This window comes from Mesoplodon bidens, assembly GCF_964165515.1.
Source record: "Mesoplodon bidens genome assembly, chromosome: X".
Taxonomy (NCBI): Eukaryota; Metazoa; Chordata; class Mammalia; order Artiodactyla; family Ziphiidae; genus Mesoplodon; species Mesoplodon bidens.
The window spans coordinates 76,295,563-76,320,194 of NC_138163.1; the positions used below are offsets into that span (position 1 = coordinate 76,295,563).

At 42.6% G+C, this 24,632-nt stretch overlaps 1 protein-coding gene across 1 annotated transcript; it reads right to left on the bottom strand.

The window, feature by feature from the left end:
• Positions 1-92: 92 nt before the first annotated feature.
• On the bottom strand, positions 93-20,173 carry PGK1 (phosphoglycerate kinase 1). The gene is made up of 11 exons (XM_081221681.1): positions 20,001-20,173; positions 13,881-13,931; positions 11,129-11,284; positions 10,870-11,014; positions 7,727-7,830; positions 6,965-7,084; positions 3,841-3,955; positions 3,409-3,588; positions 1,332-1,509; positions 955-1,053; positions 93-580 (listed from the first exon to the last, which is right to left on the bottom strand). The coding sequence occupies exons 1-11, from the start codon at positions 20,063-20,065 to the stop codon at positions 540-542; spliced, it is 1,254 nt and encodes a 417-aa protein (XP_081077807.1). The 5' UTR covers positions 20,066-20,173; the 3' UTR covers positions 93-539.
• Between the last annotated feature and the right edge of the window lie 4,459 nt (positions 20,174-24,632).

The window sequence follows — 24,632 nt, forward strand, 5'->3', positions numbered from 1 at the left end:
TAAGCATGTTACTTAGAAACATGGACGTAGATATCTGATCCCTTCCTCAAGATTCTGTTCTCACTCTAACAAAATATGACAGGAAAAACATCCCAGTTTCAATGGATATTTTTATTATTTACTTAATAGATCACCAACTTCATCTCCCTCCTTACCAACAACTGGAATTTCATGTTGTTTCCATGCTGAGTGGTGAAACTATGACAAAGCTAATCCGGATAAGCTACTTCATAAAGAGAACTAAGCTAACACAGCTCACTTTCTTTTAACAGGCATAATACAAATATATGCACTCTAGAATGCACAACGGTTTAGTCTCTAAGAAATTCAAATGGGATCTTGAAGAATGTAGGCAAAGCCAGGGTGCAAAAAGGTGAGCTGAGATGCTGTACAACTGTTTAAGTGTTCCTGGCGCTACATCTCTTGGCCACTAGCCGAATCTTGACATAGGGGAAGATATTAGCTAATGCCAAGTGGAGATGCAGAAAGCACTAAGTTGACTTAGGGGCTATGCACAGGAACCAAAAGGCAGGAAAGAACTAAACACTGCTGAGAGCCTCCACCCCAGGAAGGACTTTACCTGTTTTTGAGAGAACACACACACACACAGTCAGCATTACTATAGGATCCACTAAGCCAGATCTGTCCCCTTCTATCCTCCCAATAACATATCAGCTCTTCTCTAGGGTATATGGCCAGGAGTTAGGTAACTTTTACATTTTGGGTCCCAGGTCTAGTACAGCATAACCTCTTTGAGAATAAGTCTTCCCATGTGGCCCTCCCCACCTCAAATGGAAGCCAGGAGCTTTATTTGAAACTCCTCCATTTGTACTGCCCAGCTAATGACTGCTAATGACAACACTATCTACCGTCTCCACTCCATTCTACTCACCTCTCACTGCATAAACCCCATCCTTCCCCCAAATAAGTCAAAAAAACATTAAAGAACCTCACCTTCCAGGAGCTCTAAACTGGCACCACCTCCGGTGCTCACATGGCTGACTTTATCCTCTGTGTTCCATTTGGCACAGCAAGTAGCAGTGTCTCCACCACCTGTTGAATGAAAGCCAAGTAAAAAGGGAAAAGGAGAGAAAAGAAAAAAGATTGGCACCAAAATTATAAGGCAATGTGCTCTCGAGCCCAAAAGGTAGCCGATAACCCCCCAAGTCCATCTCATTTAGAGGTTCCTCCATGAATTATATACCCATTTAGCTCTCAAGATTCACCTGGCACCAAGAAACCTAGGAAAAGTTAACCATTTCCCCTCTACTTTCCTCTGATCAGAATTCTGCCAGCTCACATTGGCAATAGCTTTGTACAGGACCCCTTACCTATGATGGTGATGCAGCCCCTGGAAGTGGCTTTCACCACCTCATCCATGAGGGCTTTGGTTCCTCGGGCAAAAGCTTCCCATTCAAATACACCCACAGGTCCATTCCACACAATCTGCTTAGCCCGAGCAACAGCCTCAGCATACTTCTTGCTGCTCTCAGGACCACAGTCCAAGCCCTAAGGGGCAGAGTTAAAAGACAGGATGAGCAACCAATAAAAGCTACTTAGAGGAGCAAATACCATACCTCCACCAAGACCAGAACTCAAGGCTGAACACCAGAGTGTCTTCTAGAACCAAAAGATACCCCTCATTCTTTAAAATTATAAACCTGTTCATATCCTTTATGGAAGATCAAGTCTAAGGGAAAACCTCAAAAGTTATTTGATAAAAACATTCTTAGCCACACTATTTTATGATTGTGTGTAACTAGATATGTGGTTTTCAACTAGGGTCAATTCTGTCCCTCCCTAGGGAACATATGGCAATGTCTCAAGACATTTTTGATTGTCATGATTTGGAGATGGTAGGGGGTTGCTTCTGGTATCTAGTGGCCAAAGATGCCTTAAACATCCTATAAGGCAACAACAGCCCTCCACAACTAAAACTACCCAAGATGTCAATAGTGCCGAGGTTGAAAAACACTAAACTAGATCAGTGGTTCTCAAACCTTGTTGTGCATCAGAATCACCAGGATGGCTTGTTCGAGCACAGATTTCTGGGCCTTACCCCACGAGTTTCTGCTTCAGCAGGGCGGGGGCAGGGGGCAGGAATCTGCATTTTTAAATGAGTTTCAGAATGATGCTGACGCTGCTGTTCTTTTATTAATTTATTTTTGGCTGCTTTGGTTCTTCGTTGCTGCATGTGGGCTTTCTCTAGTTGCCACCAGTGGGGGCTACTTTTCATTGCGGTGCACAGGCTTTTCTCATTGCAGTGGCTTCTCTTGTTGTGGAGCACGGGCTCTAGGCTGGCGGGCTCAGTAGCTGTGGCTCCCAGGCTCTAGAACACAGGCTCAGTAGTTGTGGTGCACAGGGTTAGTTGCTCCACAGCATGTGGGATCTTCCCGGACCAGGGATCGAACCCATGTCCCCTGCACTGGCAGGTGGATTCTTAACCAGCAGGCAAGTCTGATGCTGCTGTTCTTGAGACCACAATTTGAGAAACACTGAACTAAATAAAACCCACATGCCTATCAAAAGGAAAGTGATGGGACTTCCCTGGTGGTCCAGTGGTAAAGAATCCGCCTTACAATGCAGGGGATGCGGGTTCAGTCCCTGGTCAGGGAACTAAGATCCACATGCCAGGGGCAACTAAGCCCATGTGCCACAACTACTGAGCTCGCACACCTCAACTACAGCCTGCGTGCCGCAAACTACAGAGACCACACGCTCTAGAACCCATGTGCCACAACTACAGAGCCCACGCGCCCTGGAGCCCAAGCACCACAACTAGAGAGAAGCCCACACGCCTCAACGAAAGATGCCACATGCTGCAACTAAGACCCGATGCAGCCAAAAATAAATTTTAAAAATAAAGAAATATTAAAAGAAAGAAAAAAGAAATATAAAGCTTAAATAATTCTAAAAAAAAGGAAAGCGATAAGCAAACTAGTATGTCACCGTTAACAATTCTGTACAGCTATTAGAATGATAAAATATGGAGAACATTACAATCAGCTAAATAAGTCTTTAATATACACATAAATTTTTCCCTGCTTGCAATAATTATACTTGTACTATCTTAATGTTTTCATATAAGAAAAATTTCTTATACAGGTTCCTAGCAGCAACATAATCCAAAACAGCCCAAACCATGAAAGTACATAGCATCATCCCCAGCACACAGTCAAGTACTTAATAAACATTAAATAGATGAAGAAAAAACAGTTTTGCCCCCACATTACTAATGAAAAGTCTTAGCAGCAATCCGATACCACTGCTTTTCCCCATGGATTCTCCCCGAAGGAGGGTCTCACTCAACATTTGTAGCCCTTCTTTTAAAATTCCCATTGGTTGGTTGAAAGAATGATACCAAAATGTATCTGTTCACTCATACTACCAACCACCCAAGTGACTCACCATCCAGCCAGCAGGTATGCCAGAGGCCACAGTGGCTTGGCCAGTCTTGGCATTCTCATCAAACTTATCAGCAGTGACAAAGTCAACAGGCAAGGTAATCTTTACGCCATTCTTCTCAGCTTTGGATATCAGGTCTTTGACAATCTTGGATCCCTCTTCATCAAATAGAGAAGTGCCAATCTACACAGGAAAGTCAAGATGGTGAAGATCAGCCTCTATACTAAGAATGTGATTACCTCACAAAGCAGACAGGAACAAAATACAACACAATACAAAGGGATAATTCAAAGCTTGAAGAAAAACAACTTGCAAAATAAATAAAAATGGGAGTTTTTAGGGCTCATGTCAGAAGCTAATTTCCTCTTTAAATTTACATAACCGGCTATTTCTCATGGAGAGCTATTTCACATCCACTTGGCATTGGTTTCCTACCTCCATGTTGTTGAGCACCTTAAGGAAGGTAAAGGCCATTCCACCACCAATAAGCATTTCATTGACTTTGTCTAGCATATTACTGATCAGCTGGATCTTGTCTGCAACTTTAGCTCTGGAAGGAAAAGCAAGAATCATCACCCAAAGAACAAACAATGGACTAAGGAACTGATATTACATAAAGCCTGAGTTTTGATATTAAGAGACAGGAACAGAGAAATGTCCCACAGAGTGACAGAAGTATTGGCTAACTTTGCCCTATGTTTCTCCAACCTGAAAAGCCAATCCATTATTAAGAAATCCTTTAAAGGTGTAGCTCTTGGCGAAGAAGGGCTTAGAAGACTTACAATCATCTAAAGAAATCACAAGTTCCAAATAGATCTATTTTGCCCCTTCTCTCCCCCAAAAAATCAAAGGGTCAAGATTGCTAATTGTACCTGAGAAAGATTGCTAATTGTGGGATCCCTGAGCTCCCTGAGAACTGTCCTAATCCTAGAGCAGGAACCAGATTATATACCAAATGAATATATACTGAGCAAAAATAGATATTCACACTCTTAGGTCCATGCTCAGTTGCTGGAACATTTGCTTTATGGCATTCATTACTCTATTAGACCACTTGATTCAACACACTGATTGAGCACTTACTCTGTGACAAGGTTCTAGGTCTCTGAGAAACATCATTGGGCAAAAGAGAAGATCCCTACCCCTTTGGAGCTTATATTCTAGTCGAGGGAAATAAGATAATAAACACAGATGTACCTTTCACCTCCAAGAGGAAAAAAAATATCTAAACAAAAGAAAAACATTCACTTGAAGCACAACCTTTAAAATCCTTCACATAAGTAGTAGCTTGCCTTCCACAAATATTCTTATATATCTAAATCCCACTTAAATGAACCAATCACCTTGGGCCTATCTACCTCTTCATTCAATAAACAAGATGATACCTACTCTGTGAGAGGCCCTATGCTAGGATTTGTGAAATAGAGGTTCAAAACAATAGCGATGTGGGAGAATGGATGGAAAGAGACTATAGATGATATCTCACTTGTAAAGACTGGTCACCACGAAGGGTAAGAATGGATTAGCTGTTTTACACAGAAACAGACACACACAGAAAGAGAGAGACAGAGAAAGAGGGAGAAACGAGACTCAATGTCTTCTAAAGAATGTGGGATGTTCTACAGATCAAATGCCCTGCTTCTTCAACAAATCAATGGAATGAAAATAATAATGAAGAGGGAACTATTATAGAATAAAATATACCTAACAAGCAAATGCAATGCATGGACTTCATCTGGATCCTTATTCAAACAAACTGACTGTAAAAAGGCATTTCTGAAATGATGGAGAATTTCTGAATACAGACTGGGTATTAGATGATAGTAATAAAATTGTTAAATTTTGTTAGGTATAACACACGGTGGTTATTTAAAAGAAATCTCATCAGTTATGAGATGCATACAGAAGTATGAGAAATGAAATTATATGATGCCTAAGGCTTGCTTTCAAATACTCCCAACAAAAAAAAAAAAGGATTAGAGGACAGATGAAACAGGATTGGCAAAAATGCCAATAATTATTAGAGCAGGGTGAGAGGTACCTGGGGGTTTATTATACTATTCTTTCAACTTCTGTAATGTTTGAGCGTTTCCATTATAATGGGGTTTTTTCTGCGCCGTGTGGCTTGTGGGTTCTTAGTTCCCCAACCAGGGATTGAACCAGGGCCCTCGGCAGTGAAAGCACTGAGTCCTAACCACTGGACCACCAGGGAATTCCCAACACAACATTTTTTAATAAAATGTAAAATCTTCCCCTAAATTGTTAATGTTCTAAGGAGACTACATTGCAAGAAAGGTGGCCAAAAAAACCCCTCCACATCAACTTCCCCAAAATATTTATTTTAGGCAGAGTCCAAAACCTAATCATAACCCCTAGGTGGCACTCACTTCCATATTCCAGATCTACGGAAGGCTGGAGAACAAAGCCCAACTCCTAATCTCCAGAGGAGCAAAGATCAGAGTCTGACCTTTATAAACCAGTGCACAAGAGGGGCAATGATTCCAGGACACAGATAACAACCTATACCCACCTTAACTATTTTTAGGACCCTGAAACTGGGCTCATGAACCTGGGCTCATGAACCTGGAGAGCAACTATGCTATCTGAAATTGACACCCAACTCCAGAGTCAGCATTCATAGGGAAATGCTGAGTGTGTTCACTCCCATGGGAACAAAAAGCCCCACTCATAAGAGGGTCAGGAGCATCTAGCCATAAAGAGGCTGCCGTCTAGATAGCCATGCCAAGTGACAAGATCTTATCCAAGCAGTCCCAGGTCTCTGTCCCTACTTTATTACCTAAAATGTATCCTCCTAGCCTCTTGAGTTGCACTTCTGAAATTCGTATTTTTAACTAAGCCAGTAGAATATCACTATTCACAGGGTACCTTTCCCCATAGGAGAAAATATAAAAAGGTATGTGAGCTAGAGAAATGAGTTCCAAATGATGTATTAAACACATATGAGGAGGTTTTCATATCTGAGAGGCTGAAGTGCTTCAAAAATCGTTAGATGAGCAATGGTGGATCTTTCCGATTCTTCCCTCCAGAGCCATTTTCTATCCTTTCCCGCCCTGTTCTCTGTCCCAGGAGGCTGACCTGAGTGGACTGCATCAAGGAGTTCCCTTGCCCTCTGACGTCCAGCTAGGTTGCAGCCCACTGTGGGTAGGAGGGGGTACTCAGCAGGACATTAAAAGGAGATCAGAGTATCTATTTTCCTGGCTCCTTCCCTGCTAGATGACTATCCCTACATCGCTTGACCAAAGGCTACGGTTTCTATCAGAGGGACCTCTCCACGCAACCACCGTCTCTGGATTTTGGTAACCATCCCTTTCCTTTTTCCCTTCAGGCCTAAGGATGGTGATGACTGTTGCCCCAGATTACTGTACTGTCCCTTCTGGGTTTCCCTAAACCCTACCCACACCTTTGTAGACAGTCCCTTTATTAAATTCTCCTCAGTCACCTAGTTTGATTGTGCTATCTGACAATAAACCACCCAAGTTATGGCCTACTACCAGGCAAAAACACTACTTAAAGCATAATCTTGAAGAGTTCTCCATACCCGCCCAGGATGGCCAGGAAGGGTCGCTCTGGGCTCTCCAAGGCCTTGGCAAAGTAGTTCAGCTCCTTCTTCATCAAAAAACCTCCAGCCTTCTCTGGCAGATTTACTCCCACCATGGAGCTAGAAATGAACAGAGACATTCAAATATTAGGTCAATCCCTAGCAATTCTCCCAATTCTAGAGGCCATCTCCTTATCACTGAAAATACTTTCACTTTTGAGATGCCAGGCCACCACGGTTTTCATGCCCAAACTGCAACGAAACACTTAGGTACAAGACAAGGTTTTTGACTAATAATGCAGGGTCAAGGGGAACAAGTGAAAAGCAATGACCTAAGGTAGAATTTAAGATACCCAATTAATAGTCTTCAGGCCAAGGGTTTAACCACAATAAATAATCAGCCAGGTGATGACAACAGGAAAGGATTCCTCAGTTTGCCTCCTACTGACAGCCTAAGATTCCACTCCCACAGCATTCACAAAGGGAGAGCTCTCCATGAAATATCCCAAAGTGAGACAGAGGAACATCTTCCTGAAGCTCGACAAAAAGCTCCACAATTCTCAACATTTGCTTTTATTTCCTCTTTAGATCGGAGATACTCAACAAGAACCTCAGTGTAATTTGTAGCTCCAATTAGAGATAGAAGCCAAAAAGATCACAATATAATACAGAAATATCCAAAAGCAAGCCAGAGCTTGGGCTGCTCAAGTAAACAGAGAAATAATGCTCCCAGTTTGACAATGAGCAAAAAACTTTTAGTACCTGTGGGCTCGGTGAGCAGTGCCAAAAGCATCATTGACATAGACATCCCCTAGCTTGGAAAGCGAAGCTCGAAAGGCTTCTATTTTGGCTGGCTCAGCTTTAACCTGCAGAGAAAAACAAACCAAAAAAAGGAAAAATAACAACACAGGAAATGTTGATGGTTCCAAAGCCAACTGTAAAAGCATTTCATACCAAGAGTCCTCTTCAACACCTCTAAAGACCCTGAGTTGGTAGGATAGCAGTTTTTAAAACTAGCAACAGGATCTGTTCTTTCTTCCTAATATTCCAGGTCTTTTGGTCATTTCTGCATGTTTCTGCTCTCCTCCACCTTCCCTCAAATTGCAAGCCTATAAGATTCCTGAACCACAGCTTAACCCCTAATCACATCCCACTGGCCTCTCTCCAGCTCCTAGGACAAGACTCAAATTATCCTTCTCTCTCCTTATCTTGACTCATTTCCTCATTTTAATATATTCTCCTTGTAAAATTTAGGATTATACTTGAGTCAAGCTGCTGGCTACCAAGACCTTTCTGCAAAGGGAAAAAGGCCCTCATACATATTCCTCATCAAAGCAACAAGGGCAGGCTGGAACAGAGAAGGCAGATGGAAACATGACAACAGAAAAGGGCCTCAGAAACATTTTATGTAATAGCAAAAGGAGATAATTCATATAGCCTTCCCTGGAAGTTAGGCATCTGATAAAACAATACACTTCTACAAAAAAGAAAGAGAAACAAAAAGTAGAAGTAAAACATAGGGCTTTGAATGTCGGCTCACTATCCAGGAATAATACCCCCCCATGCTCCCATAGGGGAAAGAAAGCAGGGCAGCAGGATGAACAGATTCTGCAGTAGGAAATAAAGCGAAGATGCACAGGAAGCCAGATAAGAGGGACATGGCAGAGAAGAGCACAAAACAGATGTTTCTTTCAGTCACTGTCCACTCCCATTCTCCCAAGTACTGAGGAGAAGGAGGTTGCCACAGATAACAGGTGCTTTCCTCTAATGAACCAAAGAATGCAGGGGCACTAATGCTGAAACTGAAGACTGTAGAGCCCCCATAATCTCTTTACAACGGAATATCATCTGCCACTGGTGACTGCAAGATGATGTGTGTAGTAATGAAAACACTGCCCAAATGGCATGAGACCTGGGTTCTAGGACCAGGTCTGACACTAATTTACTGTGTAACCTTTGTCAAGTTGTTCTCTGCCCCTGAAATCTTCCCATCTATTAAAAAGGGAAGATAACCCCTCTATTTAAGAAGAACTGTTTGAGGAAAAATGAGACAAATTGAAAGCTCTTCATGGAAAAGGTACTATAGAAATTAACAGTAATAAGAACCCATTTCTCATTTTTGATCTGCCAATAACTAGAAGGAAGAGAATGCTCCTAAAAAACCAATGCAGGCACACTGGATAAAGGAAAAATTTCATGCCCTCGCTTTGTTTTTATCCACTTTGAACTTATGGCTGGCTCCTGAAATTTCAATCATGAAAAGCCATTGGACACTAAATGTAAAGTAAACTAACTAAAAAAGACGTAGACTAGCATAGTTGGTTCATCACTTCCTGAATAAAAGATTTTGCCTCAATTTGCCAGTTGCCTCCTGCCATTTCTAAGCCTGAGCGTAGAGCTGATTGAGTTTCAGTCTAAAAGGGCACCAAATTTTAGGTCAGCATTTGACTCATACTACTGCAGCAAGACCATGCCAAAGGCAAGATAAGACAAGACCAGAGCCTGCAGTGCTAAGAAAAGAAACTGCTTGAAAGCAGGCACTACGATGACCTTAAGAAATGTCAGAAGTACAACAGGAGGTTGAGACGCTAGCCTCAGAGCATCTTGTTCCACAAGATACTCAAGACCTTAAGAGTGGAAAGTACTTAAAGGGTGCTTTCAGCTTCCCTTCTACCAATAGGCAAATTCCAAATCATCCTCAAAGAGCCAGCTTTATCATTTAATATTTGAATGCTGGTTGTCAGTCACAGTAATCTATTTTGTGGGTTATCTATGGTTGCCTTTTTTAAAAAAAATGTTGTTTTTTTCCCTATGGTTGTTTTTGCACAAAAATGGCAGAGCTGAATAGTTCCAACAGAGACCATATAAGGTTGTGGCTGACCGTATGGTCCGCAAAGCCTAAAATATTTATTGTCTGGCCCTTTACAGAAAGTTTGCTGATCTAATGGACTGAGTTCTATATAAGGCCCAGCAACAGTACCACTACCTCTAACTTTAATCAAATGACTGCCTTTCTGACACCTAGGTTTGTTTTGAAAATATGATGATATCTGTACTTCCTTAAGAAGAAATTCAAAGAAAGATGCTTTACACTTAAGAAAAATGTCTTAAACCCAAGGCAGTATCATCATGACCATCATTTACCCAACTACAATCAAATGTCCCAAATAGTCCCTTTCCACTTGACTTAGGAAAGTACATTTTCTGCTCACATGATTCTTTTATAAGAAAATCCCAATTATATCAAATTTAATTTAGTGTGTTAAAAGTACCAAGCTCGAGCTTTAAGTTAATTCCCCTTCTAAATAAAAATACAGATTGTCCTTCCATAACACACCAGGGCCTGTTGCTTAGAAAAACAGTTCCAGCCTTGACAAACAAAAAATCTAAAACTGGCTCTGCTGGAGGAACACCTGGTGTATCATGGATACTCACCCCCATGCCCCCAGCCAACAACCACCTGTGAATGTCTGCTCTCAGCACTTGGCAATCACAGCCTCCCCCTTTGATAGGATATTATCACATACTATTAGAAAAAATAATCTTCATGTATCACAGGCCAGGTGTGTAACAAAGGGACAATTAGAAGCAGCATGTTCACCAAATCCTCATACACCCAAATGGTGTTCACATATTTTTCCAAGGTATTTCAAAACCACTTGAGCATGATGAGGAGGGCTTCTGGGATGCTGACAATATCCTATTCTCTGACGTAGGTGGCGGTTACACGGGTGTGCTTACTTTGTGATAATTCATCAAGCTGTGCATTTGTGCATTTTTAATCGTATGCTGTACTTCAATAAAAAGCTGTCAAAATAAACATGAGCTTCCTCTACTCTTCAATCACAGTCTCCTATACACTCAGCCCTCCTCACCCCCACTAATGTCAAAATCACAGGTCCTACCTTGTTCCCAGAAGCATCTTTTCCCTTCCCTTCTTCCTCCACATGAAAGCGAAGGTTCTCCAGCAGGATGACAGACCCAGCAGCTGGGTCAGCACAAGCTTTCTCCACTTCTGGGCCCACGCAGTCCTTCAAGAACAAAACATCCCTGGGGAGAGCACAACATGGAAAATACTTGAGCAGTCAGAAAGTTAAGAACCAATAACAACATGCTTGACAACATCTGTCACAGAGTACACCAGCACCAGAGCCTGAAACGTACCTGCCCAGCAGAGATTTGAGCTCTACAGAAACTGGCTGCAAGGAGTACTTGTCAGGCATGGGGACACCATCAGGCCGGCCCAGGTGGCTCATAAGAACAACTGACTTGGCTCCATTGTCCAAGCAGAATTTGATGCTTGGAATGGCAGCCTTGATCCTGCAACCAAAGAGACAACAGGTAGAGTAAGGTTACTTCTAAGAATTAGTGGTAACTATTCTATTCATGGCCTCATAAAACATAAAGCCCCCTTTCTTCTCCAAATTCCTTCAAATCTACTGTCAACAACTCAGCGATGGTCCTCAGGTCCATGTGCAGAGGAAGAAGTTAATTAGGATGTCAACCCTCCCCCTAGGATTATACAATCTCATCATGTTTTGCCCCTTGTGCAGAAAAGAGTTAATATAGCAGGACTGAAGCTGCTATCTTCAGAAGGACCTGCTTGCAAGGTTGGCCCCTGGCTGGTATCTGGGAACTTGGCTTTTGAAGTGGTCCCTCAGTTCTCTGACAAGGGCTGCTCACAGTTCCTAGACTGTCTGTACAAACAAGGTGACTTACGCTCAACACTTGCTTCCCTCTAGGAGGAATTTTGGTAGTTGCTGGGCAGAGGGTGCCTATGTGATCAGCTGCCAGTAAAAATCTTGGGAGCTGAGTCTCTAAAGGGCTTCTCTGGACAGAAACATTGCACACAATTATTGCATTTTTCACTGCTGGAGAAAGGAGCACACTTGGTGTGTCTTATTATGAGAGGGAGAAAGCATGGAAACCCATGCATGGATTTCTCCAAATTCTGCCTGTGTCTTTTCCCCTTGCTGATCCTGTCATGCATCCTTTCACTGTAAAAAACTTTAGCAGTGAGAACTATATGCTGAGTCCTGTGAGTCCTTCCAGTGAATCACCAAATATGTGGGTGGTCTTAGGGACCCCTGAAACATCCTAAGTGTTTGACTGTGGAAGAAATATAAAATTCCCAAATCTTGAAACCATTACAAGAAATTTGGGGAAAACTGAAAAACATGTAACTTTTCTGCACCCGTTACAGATCCTAAGTCACTTTTTTATGTAGGTAAAAATAAATACATTATATAGAATGTGGTTTACATAATGCATCGCATTTACTAAATTATAGTTTAATCTAACATTTATTAAACCTCCTTTAAACACTTCTAACTTTTGTTACAAACCCAATACTAACTTTCCATTCTTGGCAGCCTTTAAGAAATTAAAATTGATACCAAAGAAAATCATTTATTTATTCAACATATATTTATTGGATGCTTCTTTTGTGGCAGCTACTATATCAGGTTCTGAGAATACAATAGTAAATAAAATAGTCTCTGCTCTCATAGAAGTGGTGAGAACTATGGAGAAAATAAAGCAAGGTAGGGGGACAAGAATGACTGGAGAATAGTGGTGAAGGGGATTTTAGAGAGGGTGGCCAGGGAAAGTCTCTCTGATAAGGTGACATTTCAGCAGAGAATGGAATAATAAAAAGCCAACTTATGTTTCTAAAATATCTTATGCTACTTGGCAGATATAAAAACTCATTTATACCAAATAAAGAAGAAACCTTCATCAGGTACAACGTTTGCCCAATGAAACCAAATTAATCTTCAGGGCTATCCCTTATTGGCCAAGTTCTATTATTTCTAATGCTTCATTTTGTTAATCAACTCCATGGAGTTCTGAAAATGAAAAGATCTACTCAGACCTGTTCCTCTGTTTTTTACTTATAAAATATCTTGATAGGCATATTTCCAATCTTTTATGTGTGCTACAGAAAATAATGAAAGTCAAAAAGGGTCAGAGGTGCCTTGTACAAAGACCTTCCACTATGGTGCAGCAGGGATGTGCTTGGCAAAATGCCAAGCTCTATTCTGGGGCCAATATCTGAAAGTGTTCTGGGTCTATACCTGCACTGTACAATATGGTAGCCATTAGCCACAGGTGTCTCCTGAATACTAGAAATGTGGCTAGTCCAGATTGGTATGTGCTGGATCTCAAATAATACCAAAAAAGTTAAATGTTCCTTTGATTAATTTTTAATTGATTACATACTGAAATGATTATTTGGGGCTCACTGGATTAAATAAAATGTATTATTACGTTCACCTGTTTCTTTTTACTTTTTTAATGTGGCCACTAGAAAATCTTAAATTACATGTGGCTCGTATTTTTAATAGACACTGCTGGTCTATACCATTGGAACGTACCTTTCCAGCTCAAACCTTTCATTTAAAATTTAAAATAAAAACCTTCTTTTACAATCTAGTCGAAAGCAAGAGCAGTACTATCACTTAAAATTTCTGCTTCTGAATCTAGGAGCCAAGACATTTGGAGCAGCCTAAACTGACTGAAAATATTACTTCTGAAGTCTTTTCCCTTAAATCAAAATTCTCGAAAACTGATTTTATCAGGGCCAGCTAGAATAGGGGCTTGTAAAACTACATGCACAGTTCTTCATTTTGCAAGGGAAGCCAAGTAACCTTAAACCTTTATATTCTTTAAAAATGCATAACCCCAAATACTTCAAATTTTTAAAAAATGGGGTGAGAAAAAAATCACTTTCTTAAAATGATTTTTTTCAATTTCTAAATTCTCATAAGAAGGCAAACCAGATGGTGGGTTGTTGAAAGCCAAGATCACATGGCTTAAGTTGCCATAGTTCTACAATAAGGAAGTAAAACCATTTCATCCCATATACTCAGACCCAGGTACATCGTGAACCTAGCTCAAGGATTAGCAGGGACATTACCTCTGGTTGTTTGTTATCTGGTTGTTCTTCATAGGAACATTGAAGTCCACTCTGAAAAAGAAACAAAGTGTTGGGTTCAGAGCCATGATCAATTTTCCATTCCCCCAAAGATTAGGAGAGGGACTTCTAGTGAACCAGTTAAATAAGCTGAAGTTCAAAAGTCACCTTAAAAATAATCAGCAGTATCAGAAGATGGTGATAAGCCATGGGGACGAGGGTAGGAGTAGTGGCTGGGATAGGACACCAGAGGGAGCTTCAGGGGTTCTGGTAATGTTCTCTTTCTTGACCTGGGTGACATATGTGCTCCTTTAGTGATCGCTCTTTGAAGCTTATGATTTGTGCCCTTTTAGGTACGTATCTCATACTTTTTAAAAGAGAAATTTAAAAAAAATAAAAAAAAACTTAAATCACAGGAACTAGCCCTGAAGACCAGGGAAGCTAAAGCCAGTGCCAACTAAAAAGATATCTATGTGGGCCCAGCATGATAGTATCTAATAACAGTGGCAGCTGGAGGAGTGAGAGGTTATAGGGAACACGTCTGGATTTTGATTCCTTTGATAGTATTTCTGGGTTCTAAGGAAGCAAACATTATTCAAAAGAAAAAAATTAATTGGAACAATAAAACATGTCAAGAGAATATCATTCTTTTGGGAGAAAGGCTGGGACCTCGGGACCAGAAAGAAACCCAGTATCCAAGACCAAGTTCAAACAGTATCCTTCAAGCAAAACACAGACAATAACAAAAAGATAGCCTCTTTCTAAAAGCCTGAGAGGACACTTTGCTGTACACCTGAAACTAACACAACATTGTAAATCAACTATACTTCAATAAAAAAAAAACTTTTAATTAAAGAAAATAAAAGCCTTAGAGGAGAGGATGGAACATGTGACCCTGCCCACCTGACAAACAGGCAATTAGAAAAGAAGTGATCAAGATAGCACAAGCAGGAAATTCCCTGGCGATCCAGTGGTTAGGATCCACTGGTTAGGACTGCTGGGGGCCAGGTTCAATCCCTGGTCGGGATCCCACAAGCCACATGGCACAGCACACAGCCAGGGGCGGGGGGAGGGGCGGAGTTGGGGGTGTGGATAGCAATTTACTGCGGTCTCCTTTCTTACCCAACAGATTGCTGCTTTACCATTTTTAAGAACTGATCATTCCTTCCCCCTTCTTGCGAACTCCTTAGAACCTCAGGCTACTTCAACCTGACTGAAAACAACGATGTGTGATAGCTATTTGTAAGGTCTAAGTTTTGCCTGCCAAGATCCTTTTTAAGTGATTTTTTTTCTCTTCTCTAGAATGAGGATGACACTACTATCTACTTCACAGTTATTGTGAGAATTAAATGAGTTACCGATTTGGAAAGTGCTTTGGAGAGTAACTGATACACAGCAAGTGCCATAAAAGTGGTAGCTATGGGCTTCCCTGGTGGCGCAGTGATTGAGAGTCCGCCTGCCGATGCAGGGGACACGGGTTCGTGCTCCGGTCCGGGAAGATCCCACATGCCACGGAGCAGCTGGGCCCGTGAGCCATGGCCGCTGAGCCTGCGCATCCGGAGCCTGTGCTCCGCAACGGGAGAGGCCACAACAGTGAGAGGCCCGCGCACCGCAAAAAAAAAAAAAAAAAAAAAAGTGGTAGCTATTATTATACATGCTAAGGCTTCTCCAAAACGTGATTCTGTGATCTAAAAGGCAGATCAACCATTACTGATAACAGCTAGCAACACACACTAAGGGACTACTGTGAAGGTATGACCTAGTCAAAAAGACTGCTGCCATGTTTGACCACAAAGCTCCATCACTAGGCCTTCCTCTCTAAGGTTGAGGCTTGGCAGACAATTACAAAATCCTGGACCTACTAAGAAGACCACCAATTTCCTATGTCCACTAGGTCTGTACTCTAGTTCACTGAAGAACAGCTTTTCCAAAGGTGAGTTGAAGGACTAATTCTATATTCAAACATTTTAATTAAAATCTAAAAAAATAAAGGCAGTATGCCTCTAAAGAAAGAAATACAGTCTACTTAATTTCAGGCTACTCGATTCTGATTCTAAGCATCTTCTTTAAATATCCTGAACAAGGTCCCTGCCAGCCTTAAAGTGCATTCCAAAGAGGATAGAGTATCCCATTACCAAGAGTCATTTTCTCCCACCCGCTGCAGCCTCCCAGAAGGCCCACATTCAAAAGGGCTAATGGCAAGGGGCTGAGCATAAGCCACCCTTGCAGTGCTGCTCCTTACCCCCAAGCCCTGACAGAGAGGAAGTTCTTTGGAAACATTCAAGAATCTCTCTCATCTATCCACGATGCCATGGCATAGCTTACTGATGAGAATTGGACTTGTACCCTCTTCTCATTGCTTGTGGAATATCTTCCCTCATCATCTCCTAGACTCTCAACAACAGGTCTGCTTTTAGCTTCTCCTGTCTAAGGACTCCACCACAGAAACTGCTCTGACCTACACATTCCACTTGTTCTGTGTAAAGTCTGCACCCCTTCCTTTTCCACTTCCCTTAAACAATCCCGAGCTTAGCCTCAGGCACAAAGTCAGATATCACTACACACCAATCATAATGGCTGAAATTTAAAAAATGACATCAAACGCTATTGAGGATGCAGAGCCATTGAGCACTCATATACTGCCGGTAGGAATGGAAAATGATGCGGCTGCTTTGGAAAACAGTCTGGGAATTCCTCAAAAGGCTAAGCATATGACCCAGCAATTCCACTCCTAGGTGTTTACCCAAAAGAAATGACAGCATATGTCCATACCAAGACTTGTGCACAAATGTTCAATATTCACAGAAGCTTTATTTGAAACAACCCCAAACTGGAAACAACCCAGATGTCCTTCAAACTGTGGACCATCCATACCATAGACTACTACTCAGCGATACAAGGAATGAACTATTGATACATGCAACATCATGGATAAATCTCAAGGGCATTATGCTGGGTGAAAAAATGCCATCCCAAAGGGTTATATACTGTGTGATTCCACTTATATAACATTTTTGAAATAACAAAATTTTACAAATTGAGGAGAGATTAGTAGTTACCAGGGGTTTAGGAATGGAGGGAGAGGGGCCACGACTCTAAAGGAGTAGCATGAGGGAGATCTTGGCAGTGCTCAAACAAAACGAGTTTTGTATCTTGGTTGTGGTGGGAGTTACACAAATCTACACATGTGATAAAACAGCAAAGAACTATATACTTTATTCCAATGTCAATTTCCTTCCTACTCTTCATATTGTACTATAATTATGTAAGACGTATCCAATGAGGGAAACTGGGTGAACACAGGACCTCTCTATACTATCTTTGCAACCTCCTGTGAATGTATATAATTATTTCAAAATGAATCTTAAAAATATTAATTTAGTTGTAATAAAGATATCAAGACTCTATCACCTGAAATCGCAGGAGTCCAGGCCCAGTTCCATTAAAAGCTCTCAGAGGAACCATTCCCACCCTCGCTCTACTGCCCCTGACTAGAAAATTGGGGTATTATGGCTCCCTTAGAGACATTTTTTTTCTCCCCTGCTCTCAGTTTTTCCTCCCTGTTTCTTCTTCCACTACACCAAGGCTGTTGCTTAACAAGTTACAACAGGTTAGGGAAAAAACAGTGAGGTTTAAAAAAATAGGGGGAGGGAGAGAGGTGGGGGAGAGCAAGCAAAAGGGAAGCGCTTCACAAGTCGGCAAAGGAGTAAGACTGGCAACCTATGAGAGGAAAAAAGGAAATGACATTGCAAAATTAAACAGGAAATTTACTCAAAGGGCTATAAAGTCAAATGGAGTCCTAAAAAACTGAGGTAGAACCTGGTAATTAGCCAGTCAGAGATTTCTGGCTATCTGAAGTTCCCTCAACAAATCAGTCAATTTCCCTTGGCAATTCAAAGCAGGGGCCCGAAGACTCTACAAACATCACAGCTCCCTTTTGCAAGATAAAGAGAGGAGGCAAGTGAAGCAGCCACTACTCCGGAGGCCCCACTTCCGGAACACTGCCAGCAAGCACCACATAAAGGCAAGTGAGACAAAAAGAAATTTGAGCTGACGAGGCATGGCTGCCTCTGTTCTAGAGCTACATTAATAATCTGAGAAAAAAGCAACTTCCTGTTCTCAGGCCAAATAAGTTCTATCCAGATTACAGGGAAAAATTATTGACTGCAACCTTCAGCGGACAAAGGTCTATTTTAACCTGTCCCTATTCACTATGTCCAAGAATTTAGAGAATCTGGTTGGTAGCCAAGGAGACCCAAATTCTAGTCCTGGCTCTACCACCAACTTGCTAGTTCAGTGACCTTGGACAGGTCATTTTCCATCAGCAAAACAGGACTAGCCAATCATTTCAAGGCTCAGGGTTAATCTGTGTTAAATGAAACTTTGAGCCCTTGGACAGAAACATATTTCGTATTAGGTCCAGAGGGAAAAAAGATAAGCACCTCCTCTAGTCTCACTCCCAGCCAGCCCAGATAATTCCTCAAGCCAGTTTCCCTGGGAAGAGAGGAGATAAAGCCCAAGACTGCAATTGTAGGAAGGTAGCCAAGATGATGCCCCACCTCTTGTCTTTCAGCTGGTGCCTGCATCTGGAAAGGTCAGCCTTGAGCACAGTGGAGACGGGAGGAAATCACTAAAACCTAAGATCTAGTTGCATGCCAATGTCCACTTGTCCTGTTTTTCATAGGGTCTATCTCCCTTCCTTAAGAGCATCTGAGGGGTAGATAGGGCCCTTATCTAATACTAGGATGGCTATGATTCCTACTTTGTCCAGATTGCAAAGGAGTAGGTGATTTAGCAAAAGGGGGACACCAGGTGTTCTTCATGGCCATAAGCCATTGAGTTCTAATTATTTCCATAGCAGGGCAGAGAAGGCCAATTGCAAACTAATAGTGGCCATAATGAAATTAGAGGAAAGAGGAGAGCTACATGAACTTTTAGGGTGTCCATACAGTTCACTAATTCACAGTGCCTACCTTCGTTTAAGCCTTAGGTAAAGGGAGATACCCTACTGCTTTCTGCATCCATTAATATCCAAAAGTTGCCCTCTCTTGAACCAGCCCAAATTGGGAAAGGGGCTGGATCACATCATGCACATGCCTGCCCATCAATCAACCACTTCCCTAAAAGGACAAGACTACACAACGCTACCAGTGCAAGCCCTTATGGCCCCTACAAAAGCACCACTGTTGGATCCTGTCAAGGTCAAGTCCATCAATTACATACCTAACTGAATTCCTGCACTTAGCTCCTGGCATGCACGAATGTACATGTTACAAAAAGGATAAATGTAAAAGCTCCACACATTATACTAGTTAATTCTGGCAAACAAGGGAAAAGCCATGTTGGTAAGTGACCAGGAATCCACATGTTTGGAGTAAAAGACCCCAAAGCGCATGGGGAGCCTTCCCCACTTCTAATATCCTGCTTCTCTAGCCACCTGTGGGGGCGACGTTAGAGAACAGCAAGAATGAGCAGCCACACCCTGCTCTAGCGTTACCCAGTATGTGGCACAATCCTGGTGCAAAACCCATGGCCTGTAGTCCAAAGACACGTAGAGCGGCAGCGGCCTGTTACATAAGCCCTGCAGGGCCTCCTTCAGTGCGCCCACCCCACCTCTCCCTCCCACCCCCAACGCTTTAGTGGGTTCTACTCCTGAACAACGAAATCAACATTCTCTGGGAAAGATGTCCTTTTGTGCAGGGCCGTTTCTGATTTGTCTGGGACGTTCTACGGTGGTGGGGGAAGGGAAACTAACCAAATGACCTTTCAAGGTCCCTTCCCTGGGGGGTCTAGGGATCTGCAAGCTAAGCATCACATCCCACCTCGCCAACTGGGAACTGGAGGCGATAGAACTGCCTTTCAGAAATAAGGGAAGAGAGCAAAATGGATCCCTGCAATCTGAGCCCTTCTTGGGTGGATCCACCCCTGCAAAGGGCAACTTTGGCTCACTTTTTGGGTTGGGGAAAATGAGGTTAGAAACCGTTAAACCCGGGCAAAGCTTCAGCCACAATGGTGGGCAGCCCAGTCCTGCAGGGCTGAGACGAGGACTAAAGGCCACTTTGGGCAGGAGGGAAAGCAAGTCGGCCCCGGCCGAAGAGGCTGCGGCAGAGTCCCGAGGATTACCTCATGATGACCCGCTTCCCCTTCACGTCCATTTTGTCCAGAGTCAGCTTGTTAGAGAGCGACATCTTGGCAATTCAGCGGCAGTGAGAGGCCGGGGAAAGAGACTGTGCAGCGACAGCGGCAGAGACTGCAGCCGACTCGCGCTCGGAACGCGTGGAAAATGCAGAGAGCCTAGCGGGCCCGATCGCCCCGCCTCCCACCTCACCCCGCCCCTTTCCGGCCGCCGCACCCTGCTCGCCGGCCACGCGGGCAGCTATAGGACGCGGCCCGAAGGCGCCTGCGCGCTGCCATTGCTCCAAGGCGCTGTCAGTCTGCAAGGGCGCTGGTGGGACGTGCTGCTGCCATCTGTCACGTCCGGCACGCAGCGAGCCGCTGGGAACCTTTGTGACCAGAGGCGGGAGGCGGTGCCACCGGGTCGGCAGGTGGAGGAAGAGGGAGGGGTTGGCGCCGAGGGGCGGACGTGGAGAGAGTCTGAGGCTCAAGGCCGCCGTCTCGGTCCCTACGGCCGCGCCCGGAGCAGCTGCAGCGCCGCGCAAACCCACGACAGCCTGGGGAAAAGCGCCACCCCGCACGCACCCCATGGAATTGCCCGCAGCCGTATCAGGATAGATGCAAATGGCAGCTCCTTTTGGAAAATTTCTGTTTTCCTGACTCCCCCAAATGGAATTCTCTGTAAGACTGCTAAGGGGCCTTTAAGAATTGAGACCTCTCGGAAGTTGGGAAAGGCCCTGTTTCCCCCCTGTTCCCCCCCTCACCTTTTTTGTAATAAGTACAATGTAATTGTTTGGTTACGACATGAAGCTAATGGCAAACGCTTAGAGCATTTTTCATATATTAACTCACATTGCTCACAAAATTCGCAATCCTCATTTTACAGATGAATTAACTCATGTACAAAGAGGTTTAGTGACTTGCTTAGGGTTTCAGATCTTGTAAATGGTGGATTCAAACCTAGGCAGTTAAGATGTAGAGTCCATACACTTACTTAACTATAGTATAGTACAGACAACCATTGCTCAGAACTAGGCACTCGGGTCCAAAATGCTTACAGAGTTGGCTGGAATGAAGTAATTTGAGTCAGAAACAAAAATTTCCCACATGGCACTCAAGGTCCAGGTAAGATGTAGCAAATATTAATTCATAGTGCATTGGTATTGAGACACAAGTTCAAAGTTATGAGATAAGCATTGGTGTCTTTTAATCCTGTCAGTGTATATATGGGAAATCTCCATGGAGTTACTTCCAACTGAGTCTGCATTTGAGGCCCAAATGGGCCTTCTGGCCTCCCGGTGATCAGCTCTGCATATATTTAGCGCTTATTTCACTCCACCTGGGTTACTGTGGTAGTGGGAAGCAATTCCTTTTGGATAAGATAGAATAGCAACCAAGGGTGTCAGCAAAGAAAGCAAAACAAGCATACAATCTGACACACTGAATTTAATAATAGTTCCCAATTATTGACAACTTGCTGTATGCCAGACACTGTGCTAAGGACTGAACATACATGACTCATTTACGACTCACAAAAGCTTTGAAGTAGCTACTCTTATTATCTCTATTTTACAGATGAGAACATGGAAGCTCAAAAAGATCAGAAAACTTTATCTACTACAGATCTGAAGCAGCATCAGAGATGCAAAGATCCTAAAATGGGAAAGAGCCTGAGACAATATACAAAGTCCAGTGTTGCTGGAAAATAGAGTGGAAGGAAGAGAGTTCTAAAATTATACCGGTGATGCAAGGTAAGCAGAGACCAGATCCTGTGGGCTTATAACCATGATAAAGATGTGATTTTTATCCTAAGAGCTATGAGAAGCCATTTGTTGAAGTCACTGTTACCTTATATTCATGATATATAAAGAACTCTCAAAACTCAATGGTAAGAAAACAAACTCAATTTTTAAAAAATGGTCACAGGACTTAGACACTTCCCTAAAGAGAATATACAGGTGACAAATAAGCACATGATAAAATGTTTAATACCATTTGATATTAGGGAAATGCAAATTAAAACCACTATGAGGATGTATATGTATAACTAACTGATTCACTTTGTTATAAAGCAGAAACTAACACACCATTGTAAAGCAATTATACTCCAATAAAGATGTTTAAAAAAATAAATAATAAATAAAAAATTTAAAAACCACTATGACGGGCTTCCCTGGTGGCGCAGTGGTTAAGAATCCACCTGCCAATACAGCAGACACGGGTTCGAGCCCTGGTCCGGGAAGATCCCACATGCCATGGAGCAACTAAGCCCATGTGCCACAACTACTGAGCCTGCACTCTAGAGCCCACATGCCACAACTACTGAGCCCACACACCACAACTACTGAAGCCCATGTGCCTAGAGCCCGTGCCCCACAACAAGACAAGCCACCGCAGTGAGAAGCCCACGCACCGCAACGAAGAGCAGCCCCCGCTCGCCGCAACTAGAAGAAAGTCCGTGCACAGCAACGAAGACCCAACGCGGCCAAAAATAAATAAATTAAATAAACATTTTTTAAAAACCCCACAATGAGATGCAACTTTATATCTATTAAGATGGCTAAAATAAATATAAAAATAATAATACCAAGTGTTAACAAGGATGCAGAACTCTGCACTGGAACTCTCCTACATTGCTGGTAGAAGTGCAAAATGGTACAGCCACTCTGGAAAACAGCTTGGCAGTTTCCTATAAAATTAAACCTATACCTAGCATATGACCCAGCAATTCCCCCACCCAGGTATTCACCCTAGAGAAATGAAGATTTATGTTCACACAAAAACCTGTGCATACATGTTTATAGCAGCACAATTCGTAATTGCTCAGAATTGAAAACAATGCAGAAGTCCTTGAATGGATAAGCAAACTGATGTTCATACAATGAAATACTGCTCAGCAATACAAAGGAATGAACTGTTAACACAAGCAACAACTTGCATGAAGCTCCAGGGTATCATGCTGAATGAAATAAGGCACACTCATGAGTTTCATGGTGTATAAGATTCCAAATGTATGACAGTCTGGAAAAGGCAAAGCTAGAGGCATGGAGATCAGATCATTGGTTGCCAAGGACTAGGAGCCGGTGGAATATGTGACTAGAAAGGAGATGCATGAGGAAGATTTTTGTGGCAATTGAACTATTCTGTATTCTGAGTGTGATAGGAGTTGCATGAATCTATACCTGTATTAAAACTCATAGCACTGGCCCCCAAATAAAATAAGTGGAAAAAAAGAAAAAGCTCTACAGGCCAATATTGCATAACTCAAACAGAACATCTACCAGCTAGATTCAGCCCATGAGCTATGAGGTTTTAACCTCTGCTCTTTAGTTTGTAGTACTCATATAAAAAAAATACAGCACCTCAAAATAATCTATGGTGTTAGAAGTCAGGATAGTGGTCTCCTTTGGGGAAGAGGAGTGGGTAGTGACTGATGATCCATATGAGGGCTTCTAAGGTGCTAATAATGTTCTATGTCTTAATCTGGATGGGTTAGGGTAATCAACTATCTAATTTGTCCAGAACAGAGGAGTTTCCCAAGGTGCAAGTCTTCCAGTGCTAAAACCAGGACACCCCTAGGGAAGTTGGAGCAGTTGGTCACTCTAGCAGTTATATGGGTATGTTCACCTTGTGAAAATTCATTGAGCTGTATAGTTGTGATTCATGTACTTTTCTACATGTGTGTTATAAAATACTTTGCCTTCAACTGGGCACAGATGAGGTCTGGTTAGCACAGGGTACACTAGAACTGTTATTTACAATAATGTAGACTTCTATTAACTCAACTTAAGGTTGCATTATCATTTTTCTCAGTCATGCCATAGAGCTAAAGCTGTGGTAAATTAAACCTCTCAGATATTTCTCACATGAACTGCTTTTTGGACATAGCAACCCTTTGCTTCCTTTATACAAGTAATTTCTAAACTTAGAGAGAGGACTCTAGATTTCTTTCCCCTATTAAAGTTCATCCTGGGGCTTCCCTGGTTGTCCAGCGGGTAAGACTCTGCGCTCCCAATGCAGGGGGCCCGGGTTCAATCCCTGGTCGGGGAACTAGATCCCGCATGCATGCTGCAACTAAGAGTTCGCACGCCACAACTAAAGAAGTCTGCATGCCATAACTAAAGATCCCGCATGCCACAACTAAGACCATGTGCCGTCAAAATAAATAAATAATAAATAAGTAAATATTTTTGAAATTCAGGGGCTTCCCTAGTGGCACAGTGGTTAGATCCGCCCGCCAATGCAGGGGACACAGGTTCGATCCCTGGTCTGGGAAGATCCCACATGCCATGGAGGAACTAAGCCCGTGCACTACAACTACTGAGCCTGTGCTCTAGAACCCGCGAGCCACAACTACTGAGCCCGCGCACATAGAGCCCGTGCTCCACAACAAGAGAAGCCACCGCAATGAGAAGCCTGCGCACTGCAACAAAGAGTAGCCCCCACTCGCCACAACTAGAGAAAGCCCGCACGCAGTAATGAAGACCCAATGCAGCCAAAAATAAATTAATTCATTAAAAAAAATTCGGAAAGCAGCAGTAGAATTAAATTGTCAAAAAAAAATAAAGTTCAACCTGCTTTTGCTCTTATTCTATTATATTTTACTGAAATATATGTTTGGCTTTGGGGATTTAATGTGTT

Bases quoted from the DNA above. Each gene is read 5' to 3' on its own strand.
- PGK1 (XM_081221681.1), bottom strand. From the start codon at position 20,065: ATGTCGCTCTCTAACAAGCTGACTCTGGACAAAATGGACGTGAAGGGG. The intron at 13,932-20,000 runs GTAATCCTCGGG...TTTCTTTTTCAG, and splicing joins GGGAAGCGGGTCATCATGAG to AGTGGACTTCAATGTTCCTA. The intron at 1,510-3,408 runs GTGAGTCACTTG...TCTGCCCCTTAG, and splicing joins GCATACCTGCTGGCTGGATG to GGCTTGGACTGTGGTCCTGA.